Source organism: Mytilus edulis, chromosome 8, assembly GCF_963676685.1.
Source record: "Mytilus edulis chromosome 8, xbMytEdul2.2, whole genome shotgun sequence".
Taxonomy (NCBI): Eukaryota; Metazoa; Mollusca; class Bivalvia; order Mytilida; family Mytilidae; genus Mytilus; species Mytilus edulis.
This window is the reverse complement of record NC_092351.1, coordinates 74,412,119-74,429,979: the sequence shown is the minus strand read 5'-3', so window position 1 is coordinate 74,429,979 and position 17,861 is coordinate 74,412,119. Positions and strand designations below refer to the sequence as shown.

The window sequence follows — 17,861 nt, the reverse complement described above, 5'->3', positions numbered from 1 at the left end:
TATAATGTATTTTGGGATGCTACGAATAACCGAATAACAAAGAAGCTAATGTCATCTAAGTGTGGACATCACAATATAGTAACTAATTACATGATTATTAATTATGTAATAAATATGCCATAATGAAATTAATCTTTTTTTGCAAAATTAACCTTTTTTCCTTCTTTTGGTACCTAATCTATAAAATTTAAAGCTGTATGAATGAACTTACAACAGTTTAAAGTTGTCTGATATGAGGTGAAAAAATCATAGTATTGTGCTACCGTATAGCATATTTATCATATTACCATATGACACACAAATGTACTAATAATTCTACCATTTTAATGATAATCTAAGCAACCAGTAACTAACCAAAATTAATTCACAGTGTAAGAATAAAATCTTTATACGTCGTACAATATCACCGGTGATCAACAGAAGCCAAGCATTAAAGATATATCAGTATACGTGTGTGAATCGATAAAATACATTTTACCGGATGTAAAAAGACACGTCACACATATCTTTACTCAACTCGCTACAGGTAATGATATTTTATCAGAATGGTGGTCTTATTCGATTATTTATAACAAACTATTTTAACAGTAACAGTGGATGGAAAGTATTGACTGAAAGAAGCGAAACAAACAATGGAAAGTACATAAACTATAGTTATCCGGAACGATCTTCATTAATATTAACGTAATATATTTTCACTATATTTAGTAAACTGTAAAATTTATCAATTGATAAACAACCAAGTTTTTTTTTGAACCATCAACATGATCAAGTAAATCAATAAACAAAAATCTGTATTAATGCATTCTTTCTATATTTAGATTTCAATAAAACACAACTTTACTTTAAAGACTGGATTGTTAACCGGACAACGTTTGACAGATACATTAAATATCCACAAGTCACTCTTGATTATCTTGGCATTTCTGAATGGCCCAAGCTGCAGCCTCGACTTGTGAAATATGTACTGCTGGACCTGGAGAATATTATTGCCAACAGTGTGATCAGTTATTTTGTGGAAGCTGTAAATTATCTCATTTACGCACGAAAATAAGTAAAAACCACACGTTTTTAAGTGGGCCAAACATCAACAAGGAAGAAAAACTCCTTTGTACAGAACACGACGAAATTTTCTTTTTCTACTGTAATGATTGTGATACTCCTGTGTGTAGAATTTGCTCCGTAGAGAAACATAGTCGCCATTTGATGACAGACCTTACTAAATCAACTGAAAAGCTTAGATCCGAACTTGTCAAGACCATTGAAACGAAGATAACAACATCGAGTCAAAACGTTAGCAAAATTGAAAGAGAAACAAAAGCCTACCGCGAAGAAGTCAAAGCAGTCATCAAAAACATAACTGATGACGGAAAATACTTGAAGAACTTGATTGATAAGAAAGTAGATAGTTTTGTTAAACTAGTACAGGATGAGGAACACAAAGCATTACAAAACATGTCTACAATAACCAAATTATATAAGGGAGTTTTCGAAAACTGTCAACAATGGCAAAACAATATCACAGAAATGGAAACAATAGCAGATGTACTATTGTTACGAAAGCTGAAACAGCTTAAAATCGATGTTTACAATATAGATTTAAAACACGTTCCCGAAATGTCTTATGTGTCATACAGGAAGAAAAATCCTTCAGGCACAGAAATTGACAACCTATTCGGAGACCTGCAATTCCGGTAAGTAATCTGTACATAGAACAGGGATAATTATTTGGATTAAACATGGAATAGGTATAAGAAATGTTTTATAACTTGAAAGTGTGTCCTATATCAATATGATAAGGACAGCATATACCAAATGGACATTCAAAAGCATACATAAAAAATAAACCGACAACACCTAGACCAAAATACGAAAAACAAAAACAACCAAAAAACTTACAACACTGCAAAAAATAAGAATATACCAATACAACAACGATCTTTTACCTCCAAAGTGTGATACATAAGCTACTGCCATTATTGTTCTTTTTTTTATATAAAAACATTTTGCCCGAAACTGATTGATCATTCTTGTTATGTTATGATGTTTGTGCTTAAATCATGTAAATAGGAACTCGCACGTTTAGATATGAAACGTCTCCATCTTTTTACCCTCTAAGTTGTAACTGTCCTCGTAGTGATTAAGTATGAAATGCGCTTCGGAAAACGTATGTGTTTTTTTCCATTATTGATTGTTAGTGTAAATAATAATTTTGTTTTTATTGTGTGTATTCTTATTTGTATAAGCATCGTAATTATTTCCCTGTTTTAAAAAAAAAGATGTTTGTTTCCTCAAGTTTGGCATCCTTTACATGTAAAATTTCTGAAACCTAAAACTTCTCTTAACGTTTGGCGTATGACATAATGAAATTCCGATCAATATTAATCAAATTACCTTATATGTGTTCCCCTGTACATTACATGTACCCACTGCAATGATTTAAATAGGTATTTGCTTTAAATATCTTAAAAAAAGTACGGCTTATTATAAAGTGATGTTTTGTGTTTTAGAGAAGGTAAAGCGTTACTGGAAAACACTGAAAACCAACAAAATACCAGGTAATATAATTAATTGATTGTTTAGCAAAGTAAATATAAGTCAATGAATCTTATACAACTTTCGAACACTACTGTTTTAAGAATATAAAAGCAACCATTGACCATTGAAGATGAAGACAAAGCTAAAGGCACAACACACATTTGCAGTCAAGCATTCCGTCATTTGAATTCACTTTCAGCATGTTCAGACCTTGTGAATAAACGAAGTACAATATGTTGATAACCAAGAGATGGCTGAAGATTCGTAAAAAAGCAGTGCAATTCTAGACGATCTTTAAAAACAAGGAGATGTGGTATGATTGTCAATGAGACAAATATTCACCAACGTTCCAATAAAACAGATGTAAATAATCACAGGCTGCTGTTATACTTTCAACAAATTACTACACCGTTTAGTCTGCTATGAAAGATTTTCTTTGTTGGCGGAAACGTGTTTGGAACTTGATTTTATACCAAGGTTTTTGTTGTAAATTTACACACATTTTTGCACAAATTTCGGTTCTGTCATATTCGTCATTTCCCAGTCGTAGTGTGCAAATATCAGCATACTTTCACAGATAAGAGTAACACACTTGATAATCATATTTCAGACAAAAAGAACCAAAAGAATCACAAAAGAAGTACAAATACGAATGTAATTCTTGTCGGTAAGTAAGACTAATGTCCACATTGAAAATGTTATTTCTTTAATTGTCTGGGTTGGTTTTTTTACTTATTGAAACGTCATGTCGAGGGTGTTGGTACATTTGATATGAATACACTAGAACTTGTCATTACTGACATTATCATCTGTTATGATATATTATAGGATATGGAAAATGTATCCAGTAAATAATAATATTGAAATTAATTAAGATATGTTAGGAATAAGTGACTTGTGTGGAAGAGTTGAAGTCAACAACATCATAGCGAATTATCTTAAAAACACTTGTATACAGTACCAATTGGCCGTGAAAGATGGAAAATAATAACTACTTTTTATATATGTAACAGGGTCAATTCTTGGGGTCAAGTAATAACCAACTCTGTTTAGGGTTCGGATGATTTAATACCAGTATAAGAAACAAACTGAAATAACAATATCACAATTATAAATAACAGTTCTATTATAAAACTGAAGTAACTTAAATTACACATTATCACATACGGTAACAGTAAAATACAATGTTTTTTATTATTGTTTACTTTACTTCTATAAAATATACTACAGAATCACTGAGCTGATGTCACGTGTACTTTGTCTTCTTTTTTTTTTCTTTTTTTTACTTTGTCTTCTTATTGCGGTGCACTACACAATAATATAATCCAAGATCGTAAATAATATATAGTGTTTACCAGTTTACTATGTGTACGGTACAAAACTAAAGTTAAACTGCAAATATACATAAAGGTAATCGAAACATACGATATTATTTGTTCTTTAGATACAATTACATCACAACACTCATTAAATTGTAAATACTATGTACATAAAGACTAATTAACCCAATATATCAAATATGCTTAAAACCGTATATTTAAAGGGAAATAATCCATAACCATTTTGTTTACAACATTACATAATTAAAAATAGATTGACTCTTACCCCTTGTGGAGTGAGTTTTTACTGGCAAGGACAAGTTCACTAATACATTCTCTATATAATTACATCAATGGAGTCCTAAAACCAAAATGCAATCATAAACATTCGGACTAGTAAAATATTAAAATATCCAATATGACAAATTAACTCAAGTTCATTCATAGTTATATACTTCTATCATTACAATGTATACTAGAAGTGTACAAACAAATATTTAATTTAACACTTTTTCCTTATTTTGTTTAATATGCCGCCATTTATGAAATATCAATTATCTGTGTAAATAATTATATTACAATGCAAATTATTTAGTTCTATATTCTATCGTGACAAATTAACGGTAGATAATAAAATATATGTAGCACGAAGCTAAATAAAATATTCTCGGGTACATCTATCATACTTATGTAATAACCAAACTTAACGAGGAGAACGAAATCATATAATAGAAACTTTGCTAAATTTAGCATTTACATGTGCAAATATTAATTATATAACAAAAGAAGTTAACTTACATTAATCAGGTTATTAATATGTTGTGTCCACAATAGAAGAAAACAATAATATACAGGTAATGTAAATTCGGGACACAAACTATCAAGTTTCTGCAATTTTCGAGTTCCCGTGCAAATCTACCTGGTCAATACAAAATATAAATTGACCGCGAAAATGACAATGACCAATCAGATACGTAATTTAACCTAGAATCATTTGAATATTCATGAACTAAATATGAAAAGTAAAGTGTAGATTTGGATTTAAATAATAATTTTCCTTGATCAAAATTCAAGAGTTAAACATAAATAATAATTACAATATTTTTACTATTATTGAATAGACGTAAAAATGAAACTACTACATTCTCCCCTCTGTTGAAGAACATGACTTCCATGTCATTGTGTCTTTCTCCCTCTTATGACCTTGTCGTCCTCGTCAAGCTGTTTACATTTCAACTGTTCTCAATAATTTTGATGACAGCTCTCCATAGTTCAATCTCTAGACCTCTAAATCGCCCTGTTTCTTCCTGCCTTTCTAACAAATGTACTTTTCTAACCAATCTGGTTTAGCAATAGCCTGCTTTGTTGTAGTGACATAATCTTGCAGGTACTACGGTGGTTTTCGGTTTCTCTGAGGTCTAGCAAGTGTGGTAGTTTCTGGTATGTGACGTGGTGGTGTAGGTAAGTATCTACGTCTTCTTTCTCTAACTGATTGTACTGTTGTAGTTTCATCATCTGTGGGTTCATCTGCCTTTTCATCTAGAGATGGATCCTCCGTCAATGCACTGTCAGGATCTAATTCTAAAGCGTCAGCTACAATATTCTGTCCAGTCGCTGCAGGTTTAACATCCTCTGTTCCAGGGGTAGGTTCTTCAGCATTTCCTATGTCTGAAGGTAAAGCGTCCTCTACTAAAACATTAATCTGGCTACTACCAACGGCATCATGATCGTCACCCGTGTCGCTGATAGTTACATTATATAGTCATGTCTTTCCACCATATCTGCTTCACTGTCAGTGTTGCTAGGTGTACTCCTCCCTATCTCTATTATCCAATACCTCTGCTCCGACTTCTCATCTGATACCGATGCAGTCATCTTTTCAATGCTGTCCCCAACAGACTTCGTCGGTGGTCGTCCAGACTTCTGTGGTTTACGCCTCTGTCTAGGTGCAGGAGTTATCTCAGACTCAACAGTCTTTGGCAAAAATCCAATTGGAAGTAGAAGATTGCGATGAAGTGTCTTCTTTCTTCCAGTTCCGTTCTTTCTTGACCTCATACACAGGTATCTCTTTGCTGATTAACAATCTGGTATGGATCTTCTTCCCACTTATCAGCTAGCTTATGATTCCCGTCGAAAGCCAAGATCTTTACTAGGACTCTGTCGCCGGTTTGTAAGATGGCTGATCTAGCTTTCTTGTTATAGTTGCATTTTTGTCTATCTTTCCCAATTCTTGAGTGTTTTGATGCCAACTCGTATGCCTCTTTCAATCTTTTCTGTACGGTTTCAATGTACTTGGTCACTGGTTGCTTCTGTTCATTACAAGGAAGGTTGAAGGCGATGTCAATCGGTAATATTGGTTCCCAACCAAACATATGGAAGTACGGTGAGTATCTGGTAGTTGTCTGTCTGGAGCAGTTGTAAGCGTGTACCAATCCAGCAATGTGTGCTTTCCACTCTTTCTTCTGCGTTGTTTCCAGTGTACCCGACATACTCAGTAATATTCGATTGAAACGCTCCATATTCCCGTTGCCCATAGGATGGTAAGGTGTAGTACGTGATTTCTGCATGTCTGTGATGTTACATAGTTCTTTTATAGTAATCGATTCAAAGTTGGCACCTTGGTCGCTGTGAATACGTTCTGGCAATCCATAATGTACTATAAAGTGGTTAAATAATGCTTCGGCGGTAGTCTTTGCTGTTTTGTTTTTCGTTGGAATAGCCAAGGCATAACGGGTAAAGTGATCGGTAATCGCAAGAACATTTTCAAAACCTCTTTTGGATCTTTCTAGTGACAAGTAATCCATACATACTAGTTCTCAAGTGGTTGGTATGTTTCAATGCTAACTAGTGGTGCCCTTTCATTAGTCGGTGTTTTTCGTCTTATGCATCTATTGCATTGTGTAATCCACTGATCTACATCACTTGTCATCCCATACCGTACAAATCTATCTCTTATAAGTGACAGTGTTGTTTAACTGTTTGGAAATCAAGTGTAGCTTCTCTGAATAGAACACCATCTTTCAGCTGTAACTTATCGAAGTTATTGATGAACCCTGTATTCTCTGATGATCTTTCTAGTTGTCCCTTAGTTGGCTTGCGATGTTCGGATACCCAATAAATCCACTCTTTTATCCTGTAATCGCTCTTTTGTTCTGATTTGATGTCAACCATGTGCTGTGCTGGTAAAGATGTATCATCCACGGTTGCAAGAGTATTCATTGACAGAGTATCGACGAAAGGTTGAGTATGTTAAAGATTTCTGATGGTTTTGACAGAAGTAGCATATAAGTTGGATATAGAACGTCCAAGTAACTCGGGGAATCTTGATAACGAATCAGCATCTGCATTCTTGGAACCTGGTCTGTACATGATGTTAAATTTGTTATGATGCTAATGCTGCAATTCAACGGTGACCAGTTGCATCTAGTTTGGCTGACGTTAGTACGTACGTAAGAGGATTGTTGTCGGTCAATACTGTAAAAGTGTTTCCATATAAGTAGTCGTGGAATTTCTATGTGACAGCCCATTTTTATGCCAAAACTTCTTATTTGTGTACTGGGTTATTTCGCTCGGTCTTACTAAGTCCTCTATTTGCGTAAGCTATGACACGCTTCTTGTTTTCCTGTTCTTGGTATAATACAGCTCCTAAGCCTTGCATGGATGCATCGGTGTGTAACTCAAACTGTTTATTGTATCGTGGAAATCCAAGTATAGGTGGTGAAGCTAGTGCTGTTTTGAGTGTTTGGAAAGCTTGTTCTTGAAGATCTCCCCATATCCATGATTGGCTGTTTGGTTCACGGAGTCTTGGCTTGCTTTTCTTTGATGAGCTTTTCTGTGGAGGCATTACATCGGTGAGTGGTCTTGCTATTTTCGAAAAGTCTTTAACGAACCTTCGATAGTATCCTACAAAACCAAGCATCGGACCTCTGGTGTTGTCGGACGCGGCCAGTTGGTTACCTTGTCTATCTTTGCAGGATTTGGTTGTATTCCATCTTTGTAGACGATGTGACCTATATATTTGACTTTCTCTTGAAGGAATGTGCATTTCTTTGGCGATAGTTTAAGGTTGCTTTCTCCTAACCTCTGTAATACTTTCTCTAATCTTACTAGATGTTCTTCATAAGTATCGGAGAATATGAAAAGATAGTCTGAATAGATAAAGCAGATATCAAGATGGAGGTCTCCTAGTATCTCTTCAATTAGTCTCTGATATGTCGCTGGGCTGTTGACTAATCCACACGGCAAGCGGTTGAAATCGTAAAAGCCTAGTGGACTGACTGTGAAAGCTGTTCTTTGCTTGTGGGACTCTTCTACCTCTACCTGATGGTACACACTCTTCATATTAAGTACAGTATATAGTGTGTTACCTCCTAGAGCGTCTAGTATCTCTTCGCTGCGTGGTAAAGCATATGAATCCTTCACGGACCTTTGATTCAGTTGTCTGTAATCAATACACATTCTGAGTTTCCCATCCTTCTTTCGACAAAGTACCACATTAGATGACCAAGGTGAGTGTGAGCGTCGTATTATGCCAGCTGTGAGTAGTTGTTGTAGATGTGTACGAACTTCATCAAAAATGGCTGGTGGTATACGCCTATGTCCCTGCTTGAACGGTGTATCATCAGTTAGATCTATTCTATGGCGAACTGCATCTGTATGACCAATGTCGGTGTCTGACATACTAAATACATCTCTATACTGTCTGAGGAGTTGTTAACCTTTCTAACTGTTCGTTACTGAGTACGTCTGTTGGTAAGTGGACGTCGTTCAAAACATTATAAGCTGTATCATCTGGTTTATCTATATCAGCAATTGAAACGGGTTGCAGCTCACAAAGGATGGCATTAGGTGAAACTGTTATGGTTCTGGTTTTTAATATTACTGATATGTACAGGTACTAGTCGGTTATCTCAGTATTGGTAGTTGACAAGTGTTCGAGCTATGTCTAGGTCTACAGGTACTGCTGCCTTATGTGTTGGTTGAAGTATTCCGCATACAGGGTGGTACGGCAACTCATGGACCATATAGCCTTGAAGCATGACATCTGTATTCGGTGGAATGCGAACAGTCTTCCCCTCTGTGCATTTAATCAATGCTAACCTGATGTTTCTCTTGTTCAGCTCTTTCTCTCTGAGTAAAAGGCATCGAAACGTCATATACCATGGAGTGATCAAGTTCGCGTTTTTTAAGAATCTATGACCAAAACGTTGTTTTACATCACCTATTGCTCTATGTAATACGTTGGTACCAAGTAGCAAATGTACAGCCTTGTTGTAGTTGCTATCAGGGACTACCAGTAGTAAGCAAGGTTGTGGTAAATCTGATGATGATGCTCCAGGTATTTCTAAATCGACAGTGATGTAACCATGACACGATAAGTTCTCTCCATCAGCACATTCAATGTGAAGAATACGGTTAGGTGTCTGTATAGTATGATCATGTACGTATTTTCTATGAAATTACTCGCTGACAGTGCTAACCGTGGAACCTGTATCTAATAAAGCTGTAGCTTGAATACAATGTATCTTAACAGTGACTTTGTTGGTGTTACCTAGTAGTTGGTCAGTGACATCTTGTTTTGACTGTTGCTGTTGGTATGCACATGTTCTATCTTCAGCGTTCATCTGCTGGAAGTTAAAGGCTTGTCGTGAATGGTCTAATCGTATACGGCAACCAATGGCTATGTGATTAAGTCCTCCGCATCAAAAACAAACGATAGCATCTTTTGGAATAGAAGTTGCAGTAGGTGAGTAGTTTTGGTTGGCTTGGTTGTCAAAGTCGTTGTCCCAGTAAGGTCGTTGTCTACGTCTACGACGATGGCGTTTCTTCTTTGGACCATACTGTTCCATGACTAATCGGAAGAATGTAGTAGCCCACTCACTTAATAAATGCCAAGAACAAAACCGAAAATGAAAAACAAAATACTTTCACTTCCAAAAGCCTATGTCTATAAAAAGGTGTTTCAAAACAAAAATGTTATAATACAACTATACACTACATAACCACCACACTACTAGAGTAGCATCATTACAATAAATCAAAATGGTAAATTTTAATCAATAACTTATACTCAATTCTATAAGTACTAAAATACACACATATTATATCAAATACACATGAGTGTGCAATAAGTACAACCAAATATTCAAATGATTAAGCATCATATGCAAATGAGTGCACACATATACACAGAATAGTATCTCATTATAAACAAAATAGAAAAAATTAAAGTTCCTGATGAATCTTTACTTGCTACTTTTGACATAAGTAGCATGTACACTAACCTTTATCACACTGAAATAATAGAAGCAGTTAAAAGAGCTTGGCAAAAAATTGAATCCTGCCACTACGAAATTCCATTACCGCCAAAAGATGACTTTCTAGAACTTTTGAAAATATCACTAGAAAATAATGAATTTGAATTTAACAGCAAAATATATCGACAAAAAAATGGTGTACCTGAAGGGGTACCAATGTCTCCTAGTCTAGCAGATCTACGAATGTTTGAAATAATAACCGATATTTTAAACAGATTTAGACATGCACAAGCAATCGCACACTTATCAATTTATAGGGATGATGGATTTATCTTATTTGAAGGCTCGGAAACAAATCTCCTTGAACTCTTCGAAATCGCCAATAGCATACATCATCTTATAAAATTTACATATGCCATATCGAAAACTAGCATACAGTTTTTAGATATTCCAGTTGTCAAGGGATAAAGATTCCTTGAACAAAATATCCTGGACTTGAAACTATATCGAAAACCAACTGATAATTCCCAATACTTGGACAGATCATCGGCTCATCCATCGTCTGTATTTAATGGCTTTATAATTGGTGAAACAATTCGCTTTATCAGATCCTCAAGTAAAAAAGAGGACTTAGACTCTCAAATTTCGCTCTTCAAAAGTAAACTCTTAAAAAAAGGATACAAAAAACAAGAAATAGATCCTTTGATATTTAAAGCACTCGATAGACGCACAGCTAGCACATTAAAATATAGAAACAAATCATGGGAAAATATTCCCCTATGCTTCATAACTTAACAACTAGGCAAAATCATACGAAAGCACTGGCACATTATTGAAAAAGACGAAACTGCTAAACAGCTCTTTCAGAGACTATTATAGCCTACAAGTAGGAAAATAGCTTGAAGGGCATGCTTACATCATCAAAACTCAGATAATTCATTAAAGAAAAACAAAGCTAAAACTGTAAACCATACTTTGAAAATATAGGAATACGCCAGGTGTCGTGCCCCAGTAATATTATACAGTATCGAATGTATACAATCAATAAAACTAGACTTTAAAAATACAGGTTAGGGTTACCTGATGAGAAATACCTTGGCATAAAGCCTAAACCGAAACACCAGGGGTATGAAATGATAATAGACTAGACATATGATTATAATCATTTAATGCTATTCTATGACAAGATTCAATCAATCAAACATTCATATGAACCAATACGAATCAATTAAGCCTCTGCATGGCTCATTGGATTGGTTAGGGACACGTCTTATATTTAAAACTCAATCAAATTTTATTTGTAATTGAATAAATTAAAATAATTCAACTGTCACTTATTTCAAATCTATTTAATCAAACTATAGATTTTTCAAACTCTGCCTAAGTTCAACACAGAGTAAAAGTACTATATACTATAACTGTATACGATAGTCTTGCTTTCTGTATAAAATGTACTTTTAATGTGTAAAAATATAAGTCAATAAATTCTACAAGAACATCTGTACTCCCTTATAAATATAACCAATCAATCACCAAGTGATGCTAATGTTCAATGAACAAATTTAAAAAAAATTGCAATGTTCGAATGTAAAATGTTTAATTGTGAAAAGGTCAATATGTAAGACGTTAACCAAAAAATTTCAAAGTCCAGAAGTGTATGTATGAATGAACAATGTCAAAGTGTAAAAAATGTTTAACAGGTTTAGAATAAACCCTCCATATGGTGATTATACCTGTATAGAGGGATAATCCTTCTATAGAGGGATAAGATTATCCCTCTATAGAGGGGTATTTTTGTTTATACTGGATTTAAATCAAAATAGGGCATAATGGCATTTTCTACTTATTATGGCAGTAACCTGCAACTGTCGATGCACCAATTTGTGTACTTAATTTAATATACACATGTCCAGTTTGCTGCTTATCTGACTAAATATACAATCTATTGTTCACCATGATTGAAAGCTGTGATGTTCAGGTAAATTCTACTCGTTTATGCCTCAATGAACAGAATTTCTGTTGTTAGATTTAACATGAAATTTAAAGGTTAACTATTCCTTTTGTTGTTGATCATGTGTTCAGATAGGTATACAATAGATTGCGAGTTTTGTCTCCTTAGCAGAAAACTGGTCATCCTAATTTTTAGTAAAGTGCATATGTTGATGCATATAATGCTAGAGATTATAGCCAAATTGAATATAACTAGTAAATGCCATTCTGCCATTCTGCCCTAATTTGCTTTAAATCTAGTGTAAACAAAAATCCTCTATACTAACTGTGGTATACCAATAATACTACATGTATGTAAATATGCTATCTAGCAATGTATGTTGCTGTAATAAGTAAGTGTTGGTGTTGCAATACGATATAGTAATCGACCAATATATGCTATCTAACTAAAGTCTCCTTTATGTAAACAAATTAATGTATGTGTAAAAATATTTTTTTCAAAGTGTGTACTAAGCAAACTATTTCAGTACACAATTATAATATACATATAAATAAAAGGCATACCTTATAAAGCAAAGTTACTTTTCTAATTCCAATCACAATAATAAGAATTAATTTAAACATCAAATGTCCTTTTTTCAATTAAGAAAATCAAAAAGTCTAAGTTACTAAAAGTAACTACCGGTTTCACAAATTTTCATAACTGGAACACGGTATAAAATGTTAATGTAAATAAACACATGTGGACATCAACGGATGTAAACACTGGCAAGTGCATCTTCGGACATCTGCGCATGGTTGGTAAACAAACATAACGTGGTCTCATCTGTCGTCTGCTTCGGTGGTCATACACACACACTGGTACCCTAATCTGACTGTGCCATCTATCCAAAAACTAGTTTGGGCGCCATTTTGTAACAGCGTCAATTCTTGGGGTTAAGTAATAACCAACTTTGTTTAGTGTTCGAATGATTTAATACAAGTATAAGAAATAAACTCTGAAATAACAATATCACAATTTTTAATAACAGTTCTATTTTAAAACACAAGTAACTTAAATTACACATTATCACATATGGTAATAGTAAAATACAATGTTCTTTATTATTGTTTACCTTACTTCAATTAAATATAATAGACCATCATTGAGCTGATGTCACGTGTACTTTTTTTTTTTTTTTTTTTTTTATCTTTATTTTTTTTATCATTATGTCCTTTTACTTTTTATTGTGATACAACCCTTGATCGTAAATAATATATAATATAGTGTTTACCAGTTTACTATGTGTACGGTACAAAACTAAAGTTAAACTGCAAATATACATTTAGGTAATCGGAACATACGATATTATTTGTTCTTTAGATACAATTACATCACAACACTCATTAAATTGTAAATACTATGTACATAAAGACTAATTAACCCAATATATCAAATATGCTTAAAACCGTATATTTAAAGGGAAATAATCCATAACCATTTTGTTTACAACATTACATAATTAAAAATAGATTGACTCTTACCCCTTGTGGAGTGAGTTTTTACTGGCAAGGACAAGGCACAGTTCATTAATACATTCTCTATATAATTACATCAATGGAGTCCTAAAACCAAAATGCAATCATAAACATTCGGACTAGTAAAATATTAAAATATACAATATGGCAAAATAACTCAAGTTCATTCATAGTTACATACTTCTATCATTACAATGTATACTAGAAGTGTACAAATAAATATCTTCTTTAACACTTTTCCTTATTTTGTCTAATATGCCGCCATCTATGAAAAATCAATTATCGGTGTCAATGATTAAATAGCAATGCAAATTATCTAGTTCCATATTCTATCGTAACAAATTAACGGTAGATAATAAAATATATGTAGCACGAAGCTAAATAAAATATTCTCGGGTACATCTATCATACTTATGTTATAACCAAACTTTACGAGGAGAACGAAATCGTATAATAGCAACTTTGCTAAATTTATCATTTAAATGTGAAAATATTATTTATATAACAAAAGAAGTTAACTTACATTAATCAGGTAATATGTTGTGTCCACAATAGAAGAAAACAATAATATACAGGTAATGTAAATTCGGGACACAAAATAGCATACGTCTGCAATTTTCAAGTTCCCGTGCAAATCTACCTGGTCAATACAAAATATAGATTGACCGCGAAAATGACAATGACCAATCAGATACGTAATTTAACTAAGAATCTTTTGAATATTCATGAACTAAATATAAAAAGTAAAGTGTAGATTTAGATTTAAATAATAATATTCCTTTATCAAAATTCAAGAGTTAAACATTAATAAAAAATACAATTATTTTGAAGTACTTTAAAGATATTTTTACTATTATTTAATAGGCGTAAAAATGACACTACTACATATAGCAGACACCATATCAATCCGAACCAAAATATAACGAACAGGTATTCTGTATCCGATGATGCGTTAACGTTTAACACGCTTCATTTCCTTAATGTTACAGCAATGTATTTATAATATTCAGAATACTGTTATGTTGATTGGACAGCGGCAATGTATTTGTGTTACATAACTGCATACACGTTTTCCTCTAAAACTTAGTTGGTCTTTTCAATTCAACATTTTATGAATTTCTAACAACATTTTGCAAGAAAAAATAAACGAAGTCTTTGAATATTTTATACTGTATTGTTATTTTGTAATGATTTTATATTTTTTTTTACAGGATTAAGCGGGTTTCAACGTAAGTATATAGCGCTTAATGGACGATTACAGAAAAACAACGTCGTAATTTACGTAATTGTGTGTAGGTGTTAAGTAAACTTTTGCTCATACTACAAACCATTCTTTTTCTTTTTATTAGATTTATACAATCAAGACGTTAAAGCTATTTGACTGTTTTGCCGAAACAAATTTGTATTTGTTTGTGGTCAGTGTAATTCAAAATTCGAAAAAAAGCTATATGTTTTTTTTTTAATTTGATGAAAATTATCGAATAAAAAAATCCAATTTCTAAGCAAACAATTAAAATTAAAATTAGTAAATGATATAGTAGGAAATTGTCCAGTGTTAACAAATACCGTCCAATCTCTTTCTTTCACTTCTTTTAAAGTAGAAAAAATATTGAAAATTGAGCATACTTTAAAATGAAAAAATATAACGTAAAATCACACGACAGCTAGACAGATTAGACATCAGGGTATCAAACTTGAAGCAAGCGAACATTCAAAATCAGAGACAATACTAAGACCAAAATTAAGAATTATATAAATGTGTAAACAAAACATAATCATTTGCATATTTGTTGGAATTATAGTGATTTTAGGACATGTAATAGCACACTGTGTGTCCCCAATAGAGTGTTTCCAATATGTTTTTGGTAAATACAGTCGGAAGGTTGCATTCAGAAAGTATAGACATCTTGAAGTACATTTTCTTTTCTAATTGTATTGAACCTTTATTCCGGTAATATTTGAAGAACACAATGTACACACAAGCGTCTCTTCTACTACAGTAAAGATTTGCTACTTTTCAAAAACACTAAATAAGACACAAACTTTTCATTTTTTACAGGACTGAACCTATTACAACGTTGAGTGGGTATGTATTAAAGTTATAATTCTTTTCAGTGCTTAAACAGTATGAAGATTGTTTTATTCACAAAAAACCTTAATAACTCGGTTGTGATCATATTATTCCGTCTATGTGAAATAACATTTTTTTGTATGAGAACAATGGTATATTGATGAAACTTCAGTAACTGATTGTATAATCTTCAGCTGACCAAGAGAGGTCATGTATTTATATTGATTACTTAAACAATGTAAATGATTCAACAAACATTGACCGTTCAAATATGTTTGGTTTAATTTATCTTTCGTGTTCATAGCATATTGGCATTGGCATGATTTTAAATAAGCATATTTATATTAACATTGAACAACTGTTAATATTGAAATATTAACCATGCAATAAAATTTTATTGTTGCGTATGTTACGACAGATTACGATTTTTACAAAACGATCATTTGCACTTTAATTGTAAAATAGTCCAACGATCAATATATTTTGTGTCTTATATTAGAGCAGTTATTTCTATTTTACAGTATGTAAATAGTTATCAAAGGTACCAGGTTTATGATTTAGTACGCCAGACGCGCGTTTCGTCTACATAAGGCTCATACGATCAATAAAAGTTAATAATAATACCAGACACAAAAATGTTTTATTAATTTTTGATAAGCTAATTAACACTTTTCTTATTTCATATTTTTGCAGTCAAGGTTTGCGCATGTAAGTAACACGTTTCAACCTTAATCATATCATATCACACTCATCAAATCCCTGGGATGTTATTGTATGGGAAAAAACACATTCTATCTCGCATCAATTAGTTGTCCTTGAAACTAAACACAATGGTCATGCCATGAGAACTTGCATTATGTCTTGTTGGAGTTTTCACAACACGATAGCCCATGTCTTTGTTTGATATACGGTTTACATTTATTTAAGAAAATGAAATTAACACGTTTAATAATTATATGCATCCGAAGCGCTTTTCTGGATTTACCTTCATCAGGAAAGCCAAACATTTGAAATCCGAAGATGTAAAAGTACCGAAACCGTTGAAGAGCTATATGTATAAACACTAAAATAAATATCCAAATTCATCTAAAGCCAACTTTGCCTGAGGGAGTTGAAACTTTAGATTCTTAATAATTTTAAAATTTATAAACGGATAAATTTAGTTAAGTTTGTTAAATCATGTCAGTATTTAACTGTTTTTCTTATTTTGACTGTTGTTTATAAATATACATATGTAGTGTCCTATTTATGGAATGTATCCCAAAAATAATCAAATTAGAAAAGCGCTATTGACACGTGAAATGTAGGTCCCGACTTATTATATTATTTTCCAAAATTCCCAGTAGATGAATTTACAAAATAAGAGACACAGGTTTCAACTTCTTTGGGCAAAGTTGACCTGCGACGAATTTAAATATTTTTTTGATACTTGTTCAATGTTTAATAATATAGCTGCTAACTGTTCTCCATATAAATGAATTCATAACTTTCATTTTTTTGGATTTCATCACACCTGATGCATATTGAAACCTGAAAAGTGTTTATGATTATATATAAAAAAAGAAGATGTGGTATGATTACCAATGATACAACTGTCCACAAAAGTCCAAAATGACATAGACATTAACAACTATATGTCGCCCTACGGCCTTCAAAAATGAGCAAAGCCCATACCGCATAGTCAGCTATAAAATGTCCCTACATGACAATATAAAACAGTTCAAACGAGAAAAACTAACTGCCTTATTTATGGCCAAAAAATTAACAAAAAACAATTATGTGACTCCTAAACAAACGACAATAACTGAATTACAGGCTCCTGACTTTAGACAGACACATACATAAATAATGTGGCGGGTTTAAACATGTTAGCGGGATCCCAACCCACCCATAACCTGGTACAGTGATAAAACAGTACAATATAAGAATGAACTATAAAAATCAGTTGAAAAAGGCTTAACTCATCAGATGGACAAACATACAATTGGACGTGGCCTGGTACTTGTACATTCCGACAACAAAAAGACGCTAGGAACAAATCTGAGAGTACCCGCAGTTATCTGACAGCAAGTTTAGAGCCACTAACAACTAAACAAAATCATATAAACATCATGCTAAACAATCAATCCGTACACATCCAACATCCATCATCAAATGGATTTAGTGTAAAGACGTCATAAACAGTCAGAAAAAACATGAAGTTGTGAA

General features: G+C 32.9%; 1 protein-coding gene across 1 annotated transcript; it reads left to right on the top strand.

Annotated features, from left to right (window-relative positions):
• Nucleotides 1-834: 834 nt before the first annotated feature.
• Nucleotides 835-16,494, top strand: LOC139487100 (transcription intermediary factor 1-beta-like). Its single transcript, XM_071272101.1, has 6 exons — nucleotides 835-1,694; nucleotides 2,511-2,558; nucleotides 3,149-3,205; nucleotides 14,794-14,811; nucleotides 15,642-15,668; nucleotides 16,347-16,494. Exons 1-6 carry the CDS (start codon nucleotides 931-933, stop codon nucleotides 16,363-16,365), a joined length of 933 nt encoding a protein of 310 aa, XP_071128202.1. The 5' UTR covers nucleotides 835-930; the 3' UTR covers nucleotides 16,366-16,494.
• The last annotated feature ends 1,367 nt before the right edge of the window (nucleotides 16,495-17,861 follow it).

Excerpts from the sequence above, each read along its gene's own strand:
- LOC139487100 (XM_071272101.1), top strand. The coding sequence starts at position 931 with ATGGCCCAAGCTGCAGCCTCGACTTGTGAAATATGTACTGCTGGACCT. Across the intron at positions 1,695-2,510 it reads TTCGGAGACCTGCAATTCCG|AGAAGGTAAAGCGTTACTGG; the intron begins GTAAGTAATCTG and ends TTTGTGTTTTAG. Across the intron at positions 2,559-3,148 it reads GAAAACCAACAAAATACCAG|ACAAAAAGAACCAAAAGAAT; the intron begins GTAATATAATTA and ends ATCATATTTCAG.